General features: G+C 37.9%; 1 protein-coding gene across 1 annotated transcript in view; it reads right to left on the bottom strand.

Annotated features, from left to right (window-relative positions):
- npnta (nephronectin a) overlaps positions 1–24,995 on the bottom strand; it is a gene marked incomplete at its 5' end in the record, with an annotated part of 66,806 nt that overhangs the window by 7,974 nt on the left and 33,837 nt on the right. Inside the window, 5 exon segments of the mRNA XM_014007744.1 lie at positions 5,223–5,612; positions 6,678–6,800; positions 8,601–8,735; positions 10,444–10,563; positions 14,552–14,671. Coding sequence (XP_013863198.1) covers positions 5,223–5,612; positions 6,678–6,800; positions 8,601–8,735; positions 10,444–10,563; positions 14,552–14,671 — 888 coding nt within the window.

The following is a 24,995-nucleotide window of genomic DNA, read 5'->3' as shown; positions in this document are numbered from 1 at the left end:
TTATTTTCTTTTGCCAGATAAATACTTTACATCAAAAGTCTCAGCACAAACTGCTCCATAATTCCGCCACTGTTGGCAAAGAAAAGACTGAATAATGAGGAATCTCTAAATGCTAAATGCAGCTTCATTTTAAAATGTGTCATGTTTTAGTCCATCCAAATTTTTCGCAGACAGTAAAGGCTTCTAAAGAGAGAGAAAGAGATGTGGCACGTTCTGCCAAAAGCTTTTATGGAGTAAAAAAAAAACAGTCCTGCTTTTAGCCTAATAAAATATCTTTTGAGAGAATCCACAAGGTGTTGAGAAGGCTTTAATTGTCTCCCAGGATTGTGGGTTTTCTTCTCCTGCAGGGAGCGTATACCCTTTTAAAGGAATTACACTTGGGAAATATGCTTGTTTGTTTACTTGCCGACATGATGAGAGCTGTGATACTAATTTTGTGTCTCTGCATGGAAAAACTGGAGCAGGAGGAGGAAAAAATGAAGAGAAGGTGTTGGGGGTGGGAGTGGGGGTGGGGGGCACAATTAAAAAAAAAGGGAAGCCATGCTGAAATAATTGTAAACATAACTAAAAGTGAAACACAAAAATACAATGAAAGCATTATGAATACATATTATTCCAACCTTTCATGCCAGAGTTTAAAACTAAGATCTGATGCCACACTGTGAGCGCTCCTGTGAGGCGTCATAGTCCACAGGTGTGCAACCTGGTGATGACTAGAAGCTTCCATCACATCAAATTTTAGCTCAGTAGCTGTGAAATTGACTGAGATTACTGATTACTTAAATTGAAAATTTTTGTGTTGAACTAACTCCTAAAGTTAATGAGCCGTTGATTAATTTCAGATTACTTCAGTGAGTTTTGTGTATTGGTTCAGAAGATATTTTGCTAACAATATTTACATCCACACTTACTGTCAACATTTTAAGTAAAAATATCACAATGTTCAAAGTAGACATTGGTGATGAGTCTGAGCTAACTAAATATCTGGGCCCGTATTTATCAAATTTCTTAGAGTGGATTTTTAGACTTAAGTGCTGAAAATTTCTTAGATTTGCTCCTAATCTCAGACTTAAGTGTAAGTGCCAGTTATCAAAAATCTTAAGTCCAAGAATCACTCTTAATCTCCCGAAAAGTTAAGACTGCTCCAGAAGATTCTTAAGTGGTTAAGATTTGTCACTAGAGGTCTGAAATGGACTGAGAAGACAGAGATCACAGCTGTCCTCCTCCCCACCTAAGTGTTATTCTCAGTTACAAGGTGGAAAATAGGTTTAATCAGAAATATACAAAAGAAACTACGGAAGCGTGTTGCTATCAGGCAGGAAAAAAAAATACGAGCGCTATCACGTTATAACGTGATACGTATCTTGTTAAAACGTGATACGTATCACGTTTTAACGAGATACTATCACGTTAAAACGTGATACGTATCACGTTTTAACAAGATACGTATCACGTTATAACGTGATAGCGCTCGGATTTTTTTTTTCCTGCCTGATAGCAACACGCTTCCGTAAGAAACAAATGTAAAAAAAAAACTAAATAAAATAAAATTAAAATAAAAACTGTGCATAATGTTGGACTAAAAGGTGGATATTTGTGTGTGGCTCCGCCCCTCCCCAGACAAAAAAAATTACGGTTTATTATATTAACAATCACGCAATCACGCACCTCGGTACAAGGTGACAGCATTAGTGTTGAAAGTGAACTTAGCATTTTCACAGTCTTATCTTGACATTTCTTCTACAATATTCTTGAACATGTAATCCGAGGCAGTGATTGGTCCATGTCGGGGTTTTTTTCTAACGACATCATCCAGGATCAGCTTTGCGGCACAGCCAGGTGTCGCAAATCAGCTCTAAGACTGACACTGAATTACTCCTACACTTCGCCTAAAGTGAGACTGAGACGCTTGATAACTGACTTTTACTCTCAGCTTTTAACTAAGAATTTTTTTACACTTAAGTCCACTCTTAGCAGCGTTCTTAAGAGTAATTCTAAAAAGTTTGATAAATACGGGCCCTGATCATTTTGTAGATCGATAATATTCCAGTTTTTTTCTCAGCTGACACACGTGCATCATCTCATGAAAAAACACGCTGACCTGCACCAAGAGGGCTTAATTTAAATTCCCATTTCCAGACTAATCTTAATTACTCTGATATCTGTTGTTCCTCCCTCATCGTCTCGTTCTTCTTCAAACCATCTTCAGGAAACTCTGCAATCCAGAGCTGCAAGCTATTAAGACTGATGTCTCCCTGAAGCAGCGCAAGCAGGTGTTAACGCAATCTTCTCTGCTCTCTTGCTGTTTATTTATTTATTTATTTATTTTTTTAATTATGAGTTGCCATCTGGCAAGATGAGGAGTACGGGAAGGAATCACATGTGTCTGACGTTTACATTAGCTGCTCCATCTCATCAGCTGCGGATAAGTTTAGGAAGGTTTGGTAAAAACAGGTCCATCATAGAGAAACACAGAAGAAAGCAACCAGTTTATAGCCACCAGGCAACCCAACCACAAGGAACTTTATTTTGTCTTTTATTTTTTAAATTGATCTCATAATTGCACTGTCAGAAGTTGATTTTAATGTTTCAGCCTTGTGCTTTGTAAATACCTGATCAGAAAGACCATGACTCTAATCTTTTTTATTATTATTTTACTCACTTTCTTTATTTTCTTGCATTCTATCATAACTTCATTGAAGCTGCACATTCAGTGTAGTGATGGAGAATAGATTTGAGCTCTCAGCTAAATAAAAGTGATGCTTGTTGATGCTTTTTTACAGCAGCAGTGTGTGTTCAGACAACTCATCGAAAAGTAGATTTATCCTGTCAAAACAAAAATACAAAGTTTGGATAATATGAAGAAACTATCACCTTTCTTGCTGCAAAGGTCAGTGTACTTCTAACACTGTTAGGAAGCAGCAGAGGTTAATCGCTCCCATTGTAAAGCAGAGCAATTTCCTTCTAACGACTTGTCATTATCTGAAATCCATCTTCCATCATATTTTGATCAAGATTGTCAAAGTAAAACAAAGAATGATGATGATACGCTTTTAATGAAATTAGTAGCCATGATTCATGCTTGGCATGCAGCACAGTGTGATGTGTGATCATCAGGAGTCTGACTTGTTAACTGAAGCCAAAATCAAAGTTAACTCAGGAGGGGAAAAAACTGTATTTAAACTGTGCTGAAAGTGAGGATTAATGTAAAATAGCTGAGACAAATTCACTCTATGCTAGCGGTTCCCAAACATTTTAGTGTTTGACCCACAGAACAGCAGTAGTTTCTGAGACTTTTGACCCATAATATATTTGGCCGAAGCATTCAAACATTATAAAAATTTCATTAAACAAGGATTTAAAGGCCCATTTGGGCTCAGTGTTAAATATACAAACTGATGCAGATGGAGACCTGTCTGTCCTCTTTTTGTTTGTCATGGTTTGGAAGTGAGCTTTGAACTTTGCACAGCCCTCTAGTGGATGTACTGTCAAACAACCATGCCAACGTAAAACACGCATGTGGGGCACGGCAGCGATGTTTGACAGTATTTCATACTTATGTATTACTTAAATGGGTTTCAGCTGCCATCAACTATCATTAAACTGTTTCTTTTTGTGTCTCCTGAAAAACAAATGCACACAAAATCAAGAAATATCTTGATAAAAAATACTTTTCTAAAATTATTTAATTTCTGCAGCACTCAAAGGTTGGTCCATTAAAAAAAAACTTGTTAAAAATGTATCATTAGAAGAACTCAAGTGTCTTTTTTTATCAGTCATTCTTTTTGTCCTCCCACTCCTCGTGTCATCCTTAATTATTCCGTGTCCATTTTGACCTTCTCTTTTAGTTTGCAGTTGTCCCAAGCCACGTTTTGTCACATCACTAAATTCCTGTCTAAAAGTAGTTTGATAATTTGCCCCATTGTTCAAATTCACAGCTCTCTTGTTGGATTCATGTTTTCTGTCAAACGGTCACCTGCAACAGCTTGTTAAGGTCTGCAAGCGCTCTGCTTTTGCTGCACTCTCATTTGCATGTGCTGATTTGTGAAAGCAATTGTTTCAGAAATGCAAATGACAATATGTTATTCCCTCTTCGTTCAGCAGTTCCATTTTTGTTCTCTACTTGAGTTAAAAAAAGAAAAAGGTCAAAATTTGTCTAACTTACGAGGTTTGTTTTACTAAACCAGAATGTTCAGCTCTTACATGGAAAAAAAAAATTATTTGTGAATTTTATATTCTGTGACTTAAATCAGCTGAATGAACAATCTCATTTAGAGTCCTGTTGTCTTTTTACCTCTTTTTAGAGTCTAACTACTTCTGCAAACTTGTGCTATTTTAGCCAATACTATATAAAAATGATGATCTCATTTAGTAAATGGCAAAAATATTTTATCCAGAAATACATCATAGAGATTTCTTTAATTACTTCCAAAACATTGTTTCTTTTGGAAATCAGCTTTAGTGGTTGGTATGTTTACAGTAAAATATAGATTTGAAAATGCATTAGCAAGCCTGACGTTTACTGGGTCTGGATGAAAAACACTTGGACATGAATAATCAGAGCAACCTTCTGAGGGATGTTTCACCTCATTTTTATTTATTTATTTTTCCCTGTTCTTCCATCCTGCAGCTTTACAAGTCGTGTCCAACGGCACAGTTCTGATCGGCTTTGTTTTTCAGACACGCAGCAGCGGTTCTGTAAACAGCCCGTGTGCTCTACCTGCCCTGCACCAGGAGATAAAATGAAGCTGAGGAGCGAGAAGAAGCTTACACCACGAGTCTGATCCTTTCCATTTGTGGACCTTAAATCCAACTCTTGGAACATCACAGACCCAGATTATGTGTAAGAAGGAACCAGTTTGCTGACAATACCAAGACATGTTAATTTGGGTTTTTTAAATAGAATTGTTTTTAGACATCAACATTCAGAGATTTATACTTGCATGTGTAAAAAGGAAGAAAAATATTATCAGACACACAATTTGATATTTCTTGCTGCCATGAAAGGTGGATGATCATGTAAATGTATATAGCTGAGTGTTCTAGATGATATGCATTCATTGTGAGAATGTTACTTTCTGCATTTAAATGTTTGTCTATAAAGATTGCTTACATGAAATATGATCTGCACTCCAAATAAAAGACCAGGAATGAAGCCGTGTTTTTTTATGCAGAATTTCAATCAGCGGTTTGCGAAAAGAAAATAGGAGTTTATCTCTTACTGTGCACATCGCCTCTCTGTTTGGTGACCTCCCTCTGGATGCTGTTGTCTACTGGTGTGACGGGTGGAGGCGGCGGCGGCGGGGGTCGTCTGGTGGGAGCCGCTGGCTTTGGTGGGACGTAGGGTTTGAGCGTGGGCTTTCTCGTCGGGATGAAAGGCTTGCGAGTTGGCACGGCCGGCCTGCGCGGGGGCGGCGTCACCCTCCCGGGAAGCGGAGGGGCTTTGGTCGTAGTTGTGGCTGGTAATTTGGGGGCGGCGGTGATGGGTCTTTTTGGAGGCACCGTCGGGCGGACTGTGGGGATCCTCCTGTGATCCAAGTCTGGGATGTGGTTGTGATGATTCGGAGGCGGTTTGCCGGGTCTCGGAGGGTCAATCACCACCTTTGGAATGGCTGAAATGATAGGAGAATGCAGATGGAGCACTGAAATATGAGCACTTCGGAGTTAATGAGGTGCAGAATTGCAGACTAACTGCAGCGATTAGCCTGACTTTCACAGAGGAGGGCTTTATTTCACCCGCTGAGACTTCTCCAGATATCTATTAACTAAATGTTAGCATCCTGAAATCTCGCTGAAACAGGACCTGACACGTGCAAAAGATCAAATGCAATCACAGTCTGACCTGAAAACCAGACTTCAGGTTTTATTCATTCTGCTCATGCAGTCATTCTGATGAGTAAATATTTGTTTATTGGCCAGATTTCCTGCAGCATCAAGCTTCTTGTGCTCAGACTGCTGACCACTGATGAATCTAAACGAATCCCCCCTTTTTTTTTGTTCTTTGCTTTTGTCTCAAGCTGACACAGGACTTGTGGGTGGGTTCTGGTGAAAACGATTATAAATGAGGAATTAGTGTGGATAAAAGTAAGTAGTTTGAACTCAATCATTCCCTCCTCAGTTTTCAGGCCACTTTGATATTTGATTCACAAATGGAAAAATTGTAACTCGATTCTCAGAGCAAATGCCCCCCCTTGGTCACACCCTCTGGTGAGGCGACGGGGAGTTAGAGGTGGGGGGTTGTTTCTATGTTTCTAAGAGGCATCCTCTTTCCTCTAGGAACTGAATTATTGTTTAAGATAAATGAACGAATATAAAGAAACTAAATTACTTCTCTTCAGGTTAATTACCTATGTGTCAGTCAAACTAAATTCAAAGTATTTCCCATTTTCTGATGATTCCTCCTTTTTAGAAAGTCTATGTGGCAAAAACTGGACTCTCTCTGGGCTCATGAGATAAGGGAAGCAGGGTGATTTCAGCACTAACTGACAGCCATCACAAAGAAAGGAATTTCAGAACCGGCACAATTCTCGGAAAGCTATTCCTCCCCTCTTTCTCGCTTGCCTGACGATTTAGAAAAATCTTGGCAAAGAAAACAAAAAACCGAGAGGCCACCCGCCCCTATTCCTCTTGGCAAAAAGTGAGCATCGGGGCCAACGTTTGGGTTCCCATGGCCTTACGTTTACAGTCGTGGCCCATCCCCCTGTAGCCGTCTTTGCATTTGCACTTGTATGAGCCCGGCGTGTTGTAGCAGGTGGCGAAGCTGCTGCAGTGGCTCAGGCCTAAAGAGCACTCATCCACATCTGAAAAGATAAAAGAAACAGAAAAAAAACATTCAGCTACAAGGAGCAAGAGGGAACAACTTCAGACATAACAGCAGAATATCAAAGGCTAATTGCTTCACGTGTGCTCGAAAAAAACACTCCAGTTTTTGTCCAGCAAAAAAAAAAAAAGAAAAAAAAAAAGAAAAAAAGAACCACTTCAGTCAATAATGGAATCTTTTTTCATGAATGCTTGAGTAAAATCATTAGGAGGGTAGTTTGGGGGCAAAATTATTCTGAGACTCAGACAAAGCAAAGCCATTTAAGTGGTCTCCTAACAGCTTAATGCTTTAACGGTGATGGCCAAGTCTGTTTATTTGGTCCATGCTTAAAGGATAAATGAAATAGGAGGTGAAAAGGAAAATTACAGAAGTCAACTTGTGCAAAAAAAAAAAAAAAAACTAACTGTAATTCAGTTTGAGCACATAAAGTTTTCAGATTAAACAGAGAGAGAAGTTGAACTAAAAACAAGCAGTTTTAATGATTTTCTGTAGATTTGAAGGGTGTTTCATTCATTTCTAACCATCACCCTTGCCTTGATTTACTTGTTTATTGAACGCTATTCAATACGCTCCCATTCCAGAAGCACTATCTGCACCCGAGTAGGCAGGAAGCAGCCAGATCAAATGTAAACACTGGACTAAACAAGCAGAGCAGATGATAATTTACTTGCACACTTCAGAATTGATCCAAACATGCTAACACATGTAGCATCCGTATTTATTTTTGCAAACACAGCATGTTGTGTGTGATGGTGCATCTATTGCACATGCAGGACGCTTCAGGGCCGTGTTCACACTGGAGACTTAAGATCACATTTAAATAATAATGTGAAAATATACAAATAAATAACCAGATATGCAGCGTGAATGTAGTGTCATACATTTTTTTAAGAATTAAATGAACTCTTTCTTTTTTCTCCTTGTCTGTATTGGTTTTGTGAACTACCACGCCTTGTTCCCATTTCTTTAAACAGATGTAGAGTTCATTCCTCTACTCAATTCCCAAGTGTTTCTTTAAATGTATTTGATGGATTTCTCTGAGTAAAGTGCCAAGATCTTACTTTTGTTGGTGGAATAGAGCTGTCGATATGAAGCTAATTAAAACGGCTTCATATCTTGTGTTGTTAGTTGTTGCTTTGTTCTGAGAAAAATGATCTTGACTTTTCAGCCAAAGCTCAAATTTAAAAAAAAAAAAACATTTGGGGTACCAGAATGGAAATTTGTCTCCAGCTTTAGTGGTACACAACAGTCGGTACCTATCTGAGTTATCAGCTTTTTTTTTTTTGCAATAAAAGCAGAGGCCTGTAACCAGCAGCTTCAAACATCCTGACCTAGCCTTTTAGCTTTAATGAACAGAAGAAAAAAAAAGCTCAGGCATACATTACAAATAAATAAATGATAAACTGGGGAATTCTTCATTTTTCTTTATCACACTGGCATTTTTTTCACAACTTGTGCTTATGTTCTGCCTGTGCAAGACACAGCAAAAACCATAAAATAAAAAGCCTGGAACCACTGACGAATAACAGTTTTTTCTACTTCTGCCACTGTTTGAAACAAACAAACCAACTTTGTGGATATTATTTTAAATATTCAATAACTTCTTCATATATATGCAGCCAAAGCCAGACTTTTGTTATGTTAATGTGAATGTTATTGTAGGCTAAATTTCTCAGCCTATGCAATTTTGCTATTTCAACCCGGGGATCAATAAAGTATTCTGATTCTGATTCTATATTTGACCTTCATCTGCTTCATTACAGAATAAGATTTTATGTACCTAAGCACTGGTATTTTCCGTTGATGTATTGCAGGTCAAAGCCTTCGTGACACTTGCAGATGTAGCTACCAAAGGTGTTGATACATTTCCTGAACCTGGGACACACGGCAATCCCTGCTGCACACTCATCCACATCTGCAGGAGAAGAGAAAAAAGCAATATATATATATATATCAACAACAAATTATTCACACATCTTCACTGACATGTATCCAAGAACAAACCATGGCCACGAGAGAAAAAAATTGATAAAAAAATAGCTAATTTATACTAAACAAACATTATTATTCACAGCAGAAGTCTGTTCCACCTCATCTAGTTAACATTTATTTATGAACAAAGCCTCCTCCTCAGCGTGCACAGTGCACTTGCTTTCGATCTTGTTTCATATTTAAAGACTTATTCCGAGTGGCTCTGTTGCTCACCTTCGCAGGAACGTGAGCATTAATATTTAGACACAAAGAGCCCGAGTGCATTTGCCTAAAAATGACTCACTTATGAGGGGCTGCTGGAACACAAAGCGTGCTGTTTACAGGGAGGTTGAAAACATTATGCAGAATTACTATTGTTTCCCATCTGTGAGGCTTTTAATCCCAAACTGCTTTAGTGGATGTTCTTTTGGGCCAACAGTTAGAGGATGGAGCTCCACTTCAGCTGCTACAGTGAAATATTTCATTTTAAATCATGCACACACACCTACACCCACACTTTGGTACAGCTATCTTTATTGGGACCTGGCATTGACTTCCATTCATTTCTACAGCCTAACCCTGACCGCCAAGCCTAAGGCTAACCTCACAGGTGCACTGCAAAAACTGGTCCATCTTATCAAATCCAGCCAAAAGGTCTTCTTGATCTTGTTTTGAGACTGATTTACTAAACAAGAATAGATTGCGTAAGAACAATAACCTTGTTTTCAGAATGTGTAAGATTATTTGTCTTGTTAGCCTGAAAATTTGACTCAAATTAAGTTAAAATATCTGCCAGTGGAGTAAGAAAATTTTACTTGGTAAGATTCTTGAAATAAGAAAAAATTGAGCCAAATCAAGTATTTCAAGAAGTCTTACCAAGTAAAATAAAAAAGTAAAAAGGTTAAAAAGCAAAAACAGAGCACGTTTTTTAAATTTGTAATTTGGGTATTTATTTGTTCAGTTACTAGCTAGTAAAGATCTTTACTTGCTGCAGTAAAAATACAATAACATATAATCCAAAACAATAAATGTATTCTCATACTGTCTTAAATGCTGTATTTTGTTTTATACCTAAGCAAAGTCCAAGGCGCTGAAAAACCTTTATAAAGTTTGTCTGCATCTAAAAGAAAAACAACATTTCTTCAGACTGTTCTCCCACCTGTGGAGAAAAACCTTTCCAGCTCCTCCTTCATGATTGATGTCCACCCAGTTTTAGAAACCTGCGACCCCTAAATGGGCTGATAACAGAAACGAGTCGGACCGGAGCGGCCTGTGCTTAAACCTGACACAGGTTAACTGCCTCGGCTGCCTCCGTCTTTTATCTGTTCCCTGTCTGAGAAGCAGAAACCTGATAATGATCAGAGGACATTTTAGCTCCCTTTTACTTAAAAATGTAAAAAAAAAATAATAATAATAATTCACAATGAATATTTTGCTTCCTAACTAGATCTGTTTCAGTACCAACAAGTGTGTTTTTATGACGATTTGTTTCTGTTTGTTTACATTTGCTAAAGCAGTCGTTCCTAATAATCCCTCATCAAACCTACAAGCTGAGGAAAAGCCATGCTGTCGTACATCAGTTGCTCACGGATGGGAGTGGTAACACGCAGCTCAGCTTTCACGCCTGCAGATATATTAAGACAGGGACGCACCCACACAGGTTCTTCCATCTGAAGCCAGCTGCAGCCCCGGCGACGGACACTGACATCGGACCTCTCCTTTCAGCACCTCACAACCGTACTGGCAGTTGGCCACAGCACAAGTGCGAGTGTCTGATGGGGGGGGAAAGAGAAAAAAAAAAAAACACATAACTCATGCATGTGCCACGAGGGAGCTTATTCTGCTCTCAGTCACACTTTTTCTTCCCCTCCTCACATCTTTACACATGCTCTTTATCCTCCAGCCTATTTGTAGGAGCCAGGCCAATTCGCCTGCCTTTTCGGATATTAGCAAGCTTGACCCCAAGGCACCGGTGAGAGAACAGCACACACACTGCCATTATTGGATTCCTCTGCTGCGCACTTGCTTTGTGCTCACACCTTCCGCTCGAGCGGTCCTCCTTCTACCCTTGTGACCCTTGCTCACACCCAGAGACTGATAATCCATCTGCAGCGTATCGACGGTGGCCGTGTGCAGCTCCGCTGCTGTGGAGTCATGCTGTGAAGATCAAGATCCTCCAAAATAATAATATAACGGGACAGATTTTGTTTGGCTTTTTTTATTTTTATTTTTTCGCCCTGATGAATTCCAAACCCTAAAAAGGAAATTAAAAGCAGGGCTCCTGCTGCTGCAGCTCTTTTCAGCTGCTCCCTGGAGTACAGTTTGATGACAGAGGCAGTCTGGGCTGATTAAATGCCACAGTGATCCATTGATCAAAGCAGAAGCAAGGGAGAGAAGAAGAAGAGCAGCAAGGTGCTTAACACCATCATTACAAAAACAACACACAGAATAAATTCAAATCGCCTCGAGTGGTGGGCGCAGTCCAGACTTTAAAAAAGGGGAAGGATTTGTTGTCTATCGGTGTAAAAAAGCGTTAATTAAAACAAGGTAGAAGGAGTTACTCCATCCTCTAATGGAAATCTGCGGAGAAAAAAACACTTATCAGGTGGGAAACAGAATTTACCTGGAGATGTGCTCGGGCAGCAGCTCACATTATATGAAATTACCTCGCTGCTTCCAATAAAACCTGCACACTCACTCGAGGGCTGAAAGACTTCTTTTAGATTTTTCATTTTAGCCCTGGAAGTGCTCTTCACAGGGGTCTTTCATACAGCAGAGCTACCATAATGAAGCAGATCAACATGGGGCTTTAATCAAAACAGTCTATCAAAAGATTGCAAGGCAGCTGTCAGAGGTGTTCCTACAGAAGGCAAAATCTACTTAATGGCAAGAAGGCAAAATGCCATCAATGTTTTCTTCTGAAATTGCCTCGTCTACATTAATACTCAAGTCACAGTTCAAATGTTTTGACGCGGAGGTTCCGTGGAAAAGTTATGGACCGTTAAGATCTTCATTGTTATACACCCACAGTTCCAAAGATGATTTTGAAGTTGGTGTCAACAAATTATTCAAAATAGGCTGGGACAGAGGCAACAAAAGCTGTAGAAGTTAAGTGGTACAAATAAAAAACTGCTGAGCTGGCTAGAGTTGTCATGCACACTTTTAGAAGACTGACTGCAGCGGGCTGACAATGTAAACAATTTATCACGAAGTAGAGAACTGCATATAAATATTAGTTTTTCATCGGTTAGCTTCTGCCTTTTAGACACATCATTCATAGCAGATGTGTACATACATGTCAAGTTGTACGGATTGCCTGTAAGTTAAACAAATTTGTCCCCATTTTACTCGTTCACGGAAGTATAGGTCAATATTTCAGATTTTTTTTTCTAAACTTTGCTTTGAATTTATTTAAGTCTCATTTAAGTTATGTAATTCCCCTTTGGGATTAGTAAAGTACTTTTGAATTTGAATTGAGCTGAAATCTCAGAGCCGGCCGACTGTGTAGAAATAAGTTTGCAACCTTCCTGTCCTCCGCTATTCTCCACACTGCAAATGCTGTTATCTCTGCTTCACGTTTTCGTGCGAATACAACAGAAAATACGAATTTCTGAGGATGTCCGAAGGGGTTGACACGTACGTATGCGTGTATACCTTGGCAACAAGAGTTTCATTGACGTGCTGACCTAAATTTAATCAATCAATCAATCAATCAATCAATCAATCAATCAATCAATCAATCAATCAATCAATCAATCAATCAATCAATCAATCACTTTATTTTTGGTAAATTTTTCACATTAAACCTTAAAAAACAACAACAACAAACAAAACAGAAACAATAAACAAACTCATAATTTACCAAAAAACGGATAGGCTGAAGCCAAGCTTATTCTTGCCTACCCTATAACAACCAACCAAGATATCTTCACAATACATAAATAAATCTACATAACAGTGTAAGATGTTATCATTTTACATTTCAGAGCTCTTTTAAAGCTCACCAAGAACGCACATAACTTAAGATCATCATTCAATTCATTCCACAGTTTCACACCAACAACTGAAACACATCTTGACTTTACCTGACTCGTTTTTTGCACATTCAAATATAAATAAACCTCACAGATTATATTTATTCTCTCTTAACTCAAATCATTTCTGAATACCAGAAGGAAGACTTTTGTTCAATGCTTTATACATTATTTCCAGTATTTTTATATAAACAATATCTTTAAATTTTAATATATTACTTCCAAGGAAGGGCTTATCAGTGGGTTCACGATATCCTACTTTATTAATAAGCCTTATTGCTTTTTTTCTGCAACTTAACTAATACATCAATGTTTGTTTTACTTGCATTTCCCCAGATTTCTGAGCAGTATGACAAAATAAGGCAAAACCAAGGAGGAATATATAAGATGCAAACCCATAATATTTATTAAATCTTTAATTTTAAACAATATTCCAATAGTTTTTGCAACTTTATTTCTAATATATTCTATTTGAGGCTTCCAGCTGAGTTTATTGTCTATAACAATTCCTAAAAAATTTGTCTCATAAACTCTTTCAATTTCAACTCCATTTATACATAGCCTTACATTATTATGGATCCGATTATCGGAGACTACCATAAATTTAGTTTTTCCTTCATTTAATGACAACTTGTTATAGTCAAACCACGTTTTCAACTCAGCTAGCTCTTTTTCTACTGTTTTTAATTTTTTCCAGAGGAAAATAGATTTGTAGCAAATATTACAAACTTTAAGAGATTGGATACTGCAAAAATATCATTTAAGTAAAGTATAAATAATTTAGGTCCTAGAACTGAGCCTTGAGGAAGACCACATTTAACCATTTCGGTCTGTGACTGTGTTGTTAATTTGTGCATATTGTAGTGAATTACTCAGATAACTCTTTAACCAGTGATGTGTAACCCCTCGTAGGCCATACAGTTCACATTTACCTGATAATCGTGCATGGTCAATAGAATCAAATACCTAACATAGGTCAATAAACACACCTACTGTATTTAGTTTCTGGTCAACTGCTGCAGCAATGAGCTCCACAGACTCCATCACAGCTGGTCATTAACAAGTCATGGTCACCACATTCAGCTTTACCAGCTTGTCCTCGCTCCAAACAATATTACGATTGCTCTCTCCGACCTCACTGGGTTAACGGTTCAGTTAGAGGCGTTTTAGAGAGGCTGAATCTCTCAGAAGTAAAGACGTGTGAGGTTCACCAGTCTGCAAACAGCTGCGTCTAAAAGTAGTGGAATAGTTTTAAGATGATGTTCGTCAACAAGAATTTGGGAAGACTTTGAATATCTCAACATATACAGGTCATAATATCATCGAAAGATTTCAAGAGTCTGTAGAAATCTGAGGCCGAAGGCTGAAGGCCATTACTGAACGGGCTGAGGAACACTTTGGTTTTGCTCCGACTATGTAGCTGTTAGCTCATCAATCTGGTCAGCTGTTCTCCAAACTGTGGTTGTTTAAAGAGCAATCTGCAACAGCCGCAATAAACTGTTCATACCCGTTCTAAAATAACTGTTAGTAATCTTTCTACAGAATCCCACTTCGAAGGATCTGAGCTATTCTTTGAAACAAACACCTCACGGTCACACCTACACGTTGACAAAGCAGGTGAGAGAAAATAGCACAGAGAGAAAACGGATATTTTTGCACTTCAGGCAATAACTCAAACAGTGTGAACAGTCACAGAGTCATGTGTGAGTGTGTTTGTCAGACTTACTTCCACACGTCCCATCAGGCATCAGCATGTAGCCGTTCAGGCAGTAGCACTTGTAACTCCCGTATGTGTTCATGCACCTGTGTTTACAGGGCCTCGGCTTCAGCCCACACTCATTCAGGTCTGCAGACACAGAGACATGATGAAAGTAGACAGGAGGACACAAAGAGAGAGAAAGAGAGAGCGGTCCCCCTCGTTTAAAAGGTGAAATTAGTCAGGAGGGGTGGCAAAGGTCCTGAGGTCAACCTAACCGGTGCGTTTATGTGGACGGGACACGTGTCAGTTTGTCTGTACGTGTGTGTTAATGAGTGTGTTTCAGAAGAATCTCAAAAGGAGGTAAGGTGTTCAAACAGGTCCCCAACATCTTGCAGGAAGCTGGTGTCAGCCGTCAACACTCCCACCTCCTCCGTTTTACTTTTCGACCCTCTTCCCACTTCACAAAGCTTCACCGTGAACAACTCTCCAGCAGTCAATGATTTTATTTTATTTCTTTTTCTTTTTGTCTTTTATCCACTCATTCAAGTGAAAAATTCTCCCCAACAGTCCGTGAAAACCAGATTCGCAACGCTGCTGTCTAAGTTCACAGCGGGAGAGGAATCATTGGATTTAAAAGAAAGTGCTCTGAGTGGAACACCTGTCAAAATTTTTATGCTAATTCGAGCTGGTGCATTTCGCTCAGAGCAGACATTTAGATTAGTCAAACACAAGTGTAGCTTTAAAACATTATTAATGTCTACTTATTATTTACATGTTTAGAACCAGAGCCCTCATGCTGTTCATTCTGGGATTATTTACTGACTATACACTCAAAAATATATAAATAAAAATAAAAAGACAAGGTACATTTGACTAAAAGAAAAAAATACGTCTGAACAACAAACATGCTGAGTTTAGATTCATTTTCATTGGTTGTATTTAAAAAGAATGCATAATGATAACTTGAAAAAAAAGTAAAATGAAAATACAACCACTTTTTTAAAAAATGTGATTTATTTTATAATTATTAATAAGTTTTAAAGTGTATGCCTAATGTGATGGGTTTACAAAACTAATTTTAATTTTTGTACAAACTAATATAATCTCATTCCAAATCACACTGAAACAAATAAAGCCAGAGTAAAAAAAATAACAATAAAACAATAATCAGAACTAAAATATGTTGACCCAATCCAGATGTCTGAAAAAAAAAAAAAAAACAGATGTCCAAAATGAACCACACCTGTGTGCTCCCTGACAAATCAGAAAATATTCTTTTATATTATTATTGTCTTGCTGTAGAGCAGCGGATTAAAAACTGATTGCTAGATTTATAGTTCCTCTGAACACCAGATGCCATAACTTGTGCCACATTTTCTGCTTTCATATTTTATAGTAGGATAAAACAAAATAGAATAAAGATGAAATCTTACAAATAAAGCCAACATTTTGTGCTGGTGTCAAAGAAAGAAGAAGGGGAAAAAAGAAAGAAAGTTGACATTTCAGGAACTTTGGAGATGAAACCAAACTACCATCATTAGCATCTATAATATGACCTCTATAAAACTGGTCAAACTGTATTTCAGGATAAGTTTTAATAGCTGAGAAAATGACTCTTACCTCATAAGGGAGAAAAAATAAATGGCAGTGGGTTTTAGGAAATTATGCCAAGAGTGGAGTCTGTTCAGATATTTATCAAACAACTTATACATTTTCTTATTTACTTCTTAATTTTTTTAACAATTTAACAGCAGAGAGAAAAAAAAGTGATGCCTCCAGTTTCTCTTGACCCTCCTGCTTTGACTAGAGGATTATTCAGCTAAAGTCAATTTCATTTCACACCTGCTCCAGCTTCTTCGGGAATGTAAGAAGCTGCAGCCTTGAAAAGTCAGGTGTGGTTCAGTTTGAACATGATTCACCTTCCAGTCTCCTCCTTAACTCTTTGATAACCTGCATGAAATGCGGCACTATACCCTTCCTGAGAAAACCAAATCTTAAACACTGCTCCAGGAGAAAAAAAAACTGAAATGAAACTCTCTCTGCCTGTATCGTTTTTGTTACTGCAGGCTACTCTATAATACATCACTTTTTTAAAAGAGAGCCGACCTGATTTTATGAACTATTGAATTCACACACAGCAGCACATCTCATTCACAGCAATGGGAATAATTAGGTGCTTTCCATCCAAACCTACAGAGCATCTGCACACTGGATATCTGACCTTTAGTATGAAAACACACAGCTGTAACTTATAATAGGGTAATGTGTATTTTCGTCTACTGCACTTTGCTGCAAATGTAGGCGTTGGGTCATCAAGAAAACTGATGGAGGATGAGAAATCACTCTGATCTTTACGTCTATTAATGTTTTTTTTTAACACTAGGCTAATATAGTTTCGAGTCATTTGCTGTTTGAAAAGTCAAGACTCTTAAATGCCAGAAATAATTTAAGGTCATAAAGGGCTTCTTGTTTTTAATATCTTGTTCAGACACTTTCAGATGACCGTGATGACAGAGCTGAATAATTTCAGCATGCGTTTTTAAAATGCTGGTTCTCATTACTGAGTTGGTATCCAGGTTGAAATATTACGTGATCTTCAGAAATCAAATAAAATCCATTGATTGCTAAAATGTTGCCATAAACGTTAGAAGAAATTAAAAAAATGTAAAATGCATTACATTATTTTTCTCATTTTGCATCATTGTGTCTGTTTTGTTGAGGGTCCTTGTACAATAAGTGTTTTTATTTTGGTTACCAAACCAAGTGATGATTGGGGTCATAGACACTGAGTGGAACCAACAGAAAAATCTACTTTACTGTACATGCAAATGTAATTAACAGTTTACGCAGCTAAAACCATGTTAGTGTTGTAGAAAATGTGGTATTTTGTTAGACAGATAACCTGAATAATTTCCTAACTGAAATAATCATTTAATATTGTTTTTAACTTTTTCTTTTTTTCTGAAATAATTTTGACTGAATGTAGATCTAAAACCAAGTACAAACATCTACAAAATGTTCCCTTTAAGCTCATATTTAGTTTAAAACCAGATATCTATATTCTCACCCAATACATCTCCTATGGGATTTTACACATGCACCAGGCAGACACTAAAATAAGAGCAGCTTCTTGTTACAGATATGAGTCTGTGGCTATTTTTCACTCCTTAATATGGTTGCTATCACTCCATGTGTTTTTTTATCTATTATATCTGGTTCTTTGTCAGAAAGAGGTGTGTAGTGCTTTAAATGTGTTTAATAAAATGACTTTAGCTTATTTAACATCCTCCCAGCTGATTGCTGTTTGGACTGGAGAGCTCGCTGCTAAGCTACTGGCTGAACTAAACAAACTAAACTGGCTAATTTAAAAACTAAAAATCTTTGCATTGCTGTATGTGTATTTGCAAGTGTAACCAGCAGCAAAATAGAAAGCAGTGCAAAGTTTATACATTTGTTTGTTTGCATGAACTGATATACAATTTGGAGGCAGTCGTTTTAAGACGACAGCAATCCACTTTTACCCTGACCTCATTTGATCTAACCCTTAACTCCTCTGTTTGATCAGAAGCTAAAACCCTTCAAAGAGCTATCTGCAACAAGTAAGATATTATTTGTTCACAACGCTTTCCACAAGATTCCACTTTGAAAGATCTGAGCTAAAATCCCCCCATGACACTTGAATAACTTCAGATGCTCTAGGAAATGTCAAGATTATCTTTTGTTTATGCGACATAGTACAACCATAACAAAGAGACTTGATCCGACTGTGTGTCACAAGTGGGTCCATCCCGGCTTAGCGACATTATAAATGGCGCCGCGTTTAGCTCTGTGAACACATGGCAGGGCGATTACTTTAAGAGCTACATACCTCCTTGATTTAAAAGGCACCGCGGTTTAATTTGGGTGAAGGATGAAGCAGATGCGCAGTCCGTATACTGTACCCAACAGAAGCCCCTCTTCTATTATTAGAAGCCGCTCTGATCTGCGTGCTGGCTGAGTGATCAGTGGATGGAACAAGGATGTGGAATGCTCGCCTGTTAAACCACATGACGTGCCATCACGCTCAAAGTTAAACAGGTTTCATCACTGCGAAGTACTGGAATTTATGAGAGCCGCTTTAGGAAAACTGCGTCTTACAACTTCTTTCACTGACTTCTTAATCAGGACAGTAAGAAGCAGAATTTTAATGTAATGCAAATATATATATATATAATTATTTTTTTTACTTTATATTGATATTTTAATCAAATAGGATGTCCTATAATAAATAGCATGTTATTACATTTGATTAGTAGTTAAAATGATCCAAATTGTTCATTATGCAGGTTTAATTTTAAAAATGTAATAGGTGGTTCTTCCTGCAGAAATGTTATATTACTTTAGGAAGTTTCCCAGAGTGCACTGGATGTGCCACAGTCATCTGCTGCTGTGATTAGCAAATGAATAACAATAAAAACCATCAACATAATTAAACATTTAATGCAAAACTGAAGCTGTTAAACATATTCAAACAAATCTGTTGTATGTAAGATATTTATTTTTCAGCCTTTTTCCTGCAAAGATTTGAACTATTCTTTACTGTGAATGAATGAAGTAAATTTTGTTATGAAACCATGTAAAAAAATTCTCATTCTTAAGTCTTAGCTAAGCTAAATTATTCAGCTGTCACAGTTAAGAATAGGTCTACAACAGTTTCACCCTTCCACCGAATAATATGTCCTCCACAGTCACATGTGCAGAAAAACACCCACATACCCCCCGACCTCTCTTTAAATAAACAGAAAGAAAATAGGCAAAAAAATTATAATAATACAGTCATCAATCAATTTCCATTGCCTGATTTCCACAGTAAACAACAGGCATTCTCATTACTGTAGCTGCATAAAACCATAGCAACACTGTCCATTGCTGGCATATCAGAAAAAAACAGGGTTGCACTTGTCTGTTGAATTGTAAAAGAAAAAAAAAACAGCTTACAGATGTAAATGAGGGATTGCATTCTCAGACAGTGGGAGCATTGTGAGCAATGAGCGTAAGCCAAACACAAGACGGAGCCAGCCTGTCATCTTTATGGAAGAAAAAAATATATATCAAAAGAGAGGATAGACAATACAGAGAAGACACAGATGGATGGAAAAACAGAGGGATATCAGACAGATATGAAAACCAATGGATTTTCAGAAAATGGCCGTAGGAGATAAGAAACTTTGACTAGAGCAGGGGTGGAAAGCCCTTTGGGGTATTCGTTGTACGGTAAATGAACTGCTGAGACACATCTGAAGTGATGTAAAGTGGAGTGATTTATTGGGTCAGCTCTAAGGAGCCATGCAATGCAACAATCTCGACACGTCTATATCACTGGCCACGAGATTAAAAGGCATTTCTGTTTTGGGGGGATTCACTTGCCTTTAAAGACGACAACTCAGGTTTAAACTGATGGCCGTATTTAGTAGGGGTGCACCTAAAAACAGTTTTACATCAGAATCGTGATTCTCATTTACAAAGATTCAGAATCGATTTAAAATGTTCCGAAATCGATTTTTATAAATAAAAAAAAGTAAATCCACTGGCTGTCAGGCTCTATTTTGTAACTACATGGGATGTGCTGACGTCATCACGCAGCTGCTTCTGGAACATAAGAATGTGCAGAAAGCACCAAAACAAAAGAGGAAACTACCAAACTGGAGGAAAGAGAGATTCGACCATCCCCATCTTCATCGAATGTAAATATTTGGGCTCATTTTGGTTTTTACTGAATGAGTCTGAGTTTGACATGAGCGAGGTGTGCAAGGTTTGCAAAATGAAGATGAAGTACTTTGGGAACACGACAAATGGGCTCACATTATCAGCTTTGAATGAATCGATTTCGAATCGAATTGTGGCCCCAAAAATCAGAATCGAATCAAATCGAATCGTGACAGAGTAAAAGATTCCCACCTCTGGTGTTTAGGCTGTATCGGTGGAGCCATGTTGAAAAAGTGAAGAGTTCCAGAAGCTAAAAAAAACTACAGCTGAAAACAAGACAGAGAAGAGAGTGAAGCGACTAAGAGAATAATGTGAAAAAGTCCTCTGTGCTGAGAATCTGTTTTTAGGCTGAGAGGAGAGGAAATTACAGAGCGGTAACAACCGTCACATGCTCAGCATTCATTAGCGTTTCGGCGGAGGAGCAGGGTTTCGGTGGCGCCTTGTCTGTGACAAACGACAGAAAGCAAGAAAACAGCTGGGAGTGACATTCACGCCTCCTCAGGTGCATATAGACTACACCATGCAGGAAGGGACGGCAGAGACACTGCTGCGTGGAGGTTTAATCGAAGAATCTCACCCTCCATCACTAATCCCACCGGCTGATGGTCCACGGGAAGAAAGATAGGATGATGACGAGCCCACACTGGTGGGGTTAAATAATCCAGGACCTCTTCTTTTAAACAAAAGGAATGTGGGTTAAAAGGGATAAGGGGGCAGGAGGGATGTGGGTGTTGGAGGTTTGAATGACATAAAGTGGTAAAGGGTGGACAAAGAGAGACAGAGAGACAGAGACGCAGTGAGTATGAAAAGCAACAAACCAATGGATCAGAGTACCTCTGACAACACCAAATACCTGGAAAGTAAAGAGGAACATTATGCAGCAAAGAGGATTACACTTGGGAGAATTGGACTGGAGCAGAGCATCAGAAATAAACACATAACATAAAATAACAATGAAGGCGCATGGGAGAAATGGCCGAGTGGTTTTGTATCCCCTCTTGGGCTCTCTCTTCTTGTCTGAATTCCCCTTTTTTATTATAAGCGTTTAATAGGTTCTGAGAGAAATACAACATCTCACAGATTAAGAAGATTCATTCTCAATTTGTGTCTGAACCTTTAAAATGAGACAGGAGTTACCATGCAAAGCAGGAAATCATTGCTGGACTACAAACACATTTGCCTTAGGAATTCCAGTCCTTTCCCCTTTTGGTTTGAGACACATTTCCTCCAGCAGTCAGCTACCGATACCTATTGTCAGGCGATAAACTAGCTTAAATGCTTGAAATCATCTAAACTTTCAAGCAAGGTTTGAAGCAGAGTTTGATCTAGAATGTTCTTTTTCTTCCAAATGAAATATATAAAGACATACAATTGAATATCAAATATTTCTAAAAGAGACACATCCTGTGTTTAAATCATTCAGTTGGGGTCTAAATTCCTCCTTATTGTAACTCCACAAGCCCCCTCTTTCACCCTTTTCTGAAGTGCGTCTCAGATCAACTCATTTTGTGGCTGTCTCTTTAATGCCAAACGAGGCGCGTCACACCCTGCCCCCCTCCTGGCCTTCGGAACGGTTCATTCTAGTTTCATAGAGAGGTTTAGGATGATACAGTGGTGCAGAAATCTTTTATTTACAAATTAATTAAAATATGTCAACAACAGAAGACTTGTCCACCCATGCTTATATGTTGGAGCCAGAGTCTGACCCAGAGCCAGAGGAGAATGGTAAGTTCAGATCTTATTTAGCAGTTCTGTCAAAAAGACTGTGATGCATTATCTCAGAAAACACAACAGAGAATATAGAAAACTGAACAGGTTTAAAAATATGACCCAAACAAAATAGAATATCTACGCAGGAGAGATTAAATTAAAATTTTCTGCAATCGACTTCACAACAAAATGCATTTAGTGGCTAAAAAAGTTGATTTAAACTATTATGGAAAACCTATGCTTACAAGTGTGGAGCCTAAAACTATGATAATAATTAAAACAGACCTAACTTAATAGAAAACTGAAGAACCTTTTTAATAGTCTAATTCTATGGATTATTTGTGTATTTTTATGAAAGCAGTTATTCAAACAGCACTGCATCCAAAACACCAATGGGGCAATAAATACAAGGTAATTATATGAATCATATCACATTATATTGCATTGTATTGTACACCAGTCAGATAAAACCCTAATAATATCAGACGAAAGTGGAAGACAAAACAACTTTATTAAAACCTGGCCCAAAGACAGATTCTACAGGATTATTTGATAGGATCTGGACAAAAGAACAGGAACACCCTGCAGGGTGTTGATCTGATCAATGAACAATCCCTGTGCAGCTGAGATTTCGAGGCTAACATTCTGCTTTTTATCCTCGAGACACAAAAGAAAAGAAGCAGCAAAACATCTTGAATAAGTAGATCGTACTGCTCCTGTCTGTGTTGTTTGCTTTGTTCTCTCAATTACATGTTCAACCAAGAATTTCAGTTTGTTGCCTATTGTTTTTTTTTTTTTTTTGTTTTTGTTGTTGTTTTTTTTACTTTTTCCAGCAACTGCAATTGTTACTCTAGAAGGGTTAGGAAGTTTCTACCCGTCATCAGGTACTTACTGTGCATAAAGAAAGTTTTTATGCTTTTATGTTGCCAATTTATGTTGCAGTCTAGTCTTGAAGAGGATTTGTTTCGCTGTGGTTTTACACCCAGGTTCTCACAAAGGCAGCCAGGAAATGATGGATGAAGCAAAATATAAAGTTTCACTGTGTGAAAACATTTGTCATCGTGCTCTGATTCTCATATTAGGCTTCGCATTTTAACTAAACAACTGACTGATTCTGCAGAAATCAGTTGCGATCTGGACATTTGCCTGCAGTGTTAGTGAAAACAATGCATAGATTATTATAATTAAATAGGTGATTTTTCCTCACAATTGTTAATAATTAAAACTCAACATGCAAATGGAAACAGAATGCAAAAAATTCAAAGTCTCACAACCAGTTTTTGCAGATAAAAAAGCCTGCTGATCCAGCAGCATTTCTACAAAGACAAGAAATTGAAGTACTCTGACCTTCAACCTAGCCTGACTGAGTTGGAACATTTCTTGCTTGAAAATGTGTGAAAATGAAAAAGGAGACCTACGTTAACCCAACGGGAACACGGAGATTTGAGGCTTTTGTTGTTTAACTTAAAACTGATTTTAAAAAGCAAATAAAACAACCAATAGTTCTACTGTTTATTAATGTGTATAAACTATTCTATTAGGGAGGTTTGCATGTTAAATTAAAGCTTTATGCATTCATTAAAGGAATGCTAATCGCTTGTCATCTTTTCATGTCAGAGTTTTAGACTAAGATGGAATTGCACATAACATTATAGGGTAAAGTTGACTGCAGTGGCAACATTTTTAACTAATAACTTGTGCAATGTGTTAGTGCTCAACAAAGTCTCAACTTCTGCCACAACAGATTTTAGGTCAATATTTGCACATTTGTCTGTGTTAGTCTGTTTGTGGCATACTCAATCAACTTGATTCTAAAAGTTAATCATTTGTAGATGTATATTTAGTGATTCCTTCAATGGATTAGTGATTACTTTCATTCAAATCTTTCAAGTGGTTAGTGAGATATTTTGCTAACAGACAGGCTCTGGCAAAAGTTTAATCACCCACCTTTTCCCTTTCAACTGCTGGAGATAATAAACCAGAAAGAATTCAAAAAGTCCCAAAGACTTGGAACAATGTTAAAACGTTTGCTGTAAAGTTAATCATAGATTCATGTCCCTTTTATGACCTTGTTTTAACAGGGAGAAACAACAAAACAAATTCCTCTAAATTAGAAGATAACTCAAAGATAATACACAGTAAGAGGACACGCATGCCAGTGTTTAAACACTCGCAGCTTTTATTAGCAGACAGCCCGGAAGACAAACAGTAACAGAGAGGGGATCGGTTGCTAAACCAACAACGTTTTGGAAAGATAAAACCCTGAATGATCCAGATATTAGGTAATGCTCTAAAAACAGAAAGAAGACAGAAACAAAGGCTTCGGCTGCAGCTCGAGTATTCAGAACAGGATTAATCACACATGAATCCAGCTATCGTGCGTGAAACAAGAAACCAGCATCTGGAGGCCGTACAGCTGCACTTCTTCCATCAGACGTCACTCGTCAAGAAAAATCTCCAAACAGCAGGTCAGCTACATCTAATTAAATCCACCTGCATGGAATAATCATCTTATTAAAATGATGGGATCGGTGGTGGGAGTGTGCTGCCAAACTGTTGCGCAGATTATCCCTTTAATGAGTTTATTTGTGCTGCAGCAGGAGCACATTCTCACCATAGTGTTCGGCAGAATCATTTCTCCTACATAACTCAAAAAAAAAAAAACAGTTGGAAAAGTAGAAGTTATTATTCTAGAGATCAGGCCGAGGGTTAATTTAAGTGTAAGAAAACTCACATTTAAGTTAGAGCTCAATACGTATGTGAAAATTCAAAATAAGTTTTTAAAGTTTAAAGGAACTTGATGCAGCAGGCTTGTGTTTAGTTTAAACACAGAAGAAATCGTGTGCGGTTTGTTTTTGTTTTTATTCTCTGCAGGAACAGTGTTCCAGAGGTGTTCAACATGCTTGTTAATCAGAAAGGCCTCAGGGGAGGTGCATCTGTCCACACCTCACACGTGAAGCAGGAAGAATGTGTCAGTTTGTGTGTGTGTGTGTGTGTGTGTGTGTGTGTGTGTGTG

Source organism: Austrofundulus limnaeus, unplaced genomic scaffold, assembly GCF_001266775.1.
Source record: "Austrofundulus limnaeus strain Quisiro unplaced genomic scaffold, Austrofundulus_limnaeus-1.0 Scaffold44, whole genome shotgun sequence".
Lineage (NCBI taxonomy): Eukaryota > Metazoa > Chordata > Actinopteri > Cyprinodontiformes > Rivulidae > Austrofundulus > Austrofundulus limnaeus.
The sequence above is the reverse complement of the archived record's forward strand: the minus strand, read 5'-3'. Positions and strand labels throughout refer to the sequence as shown.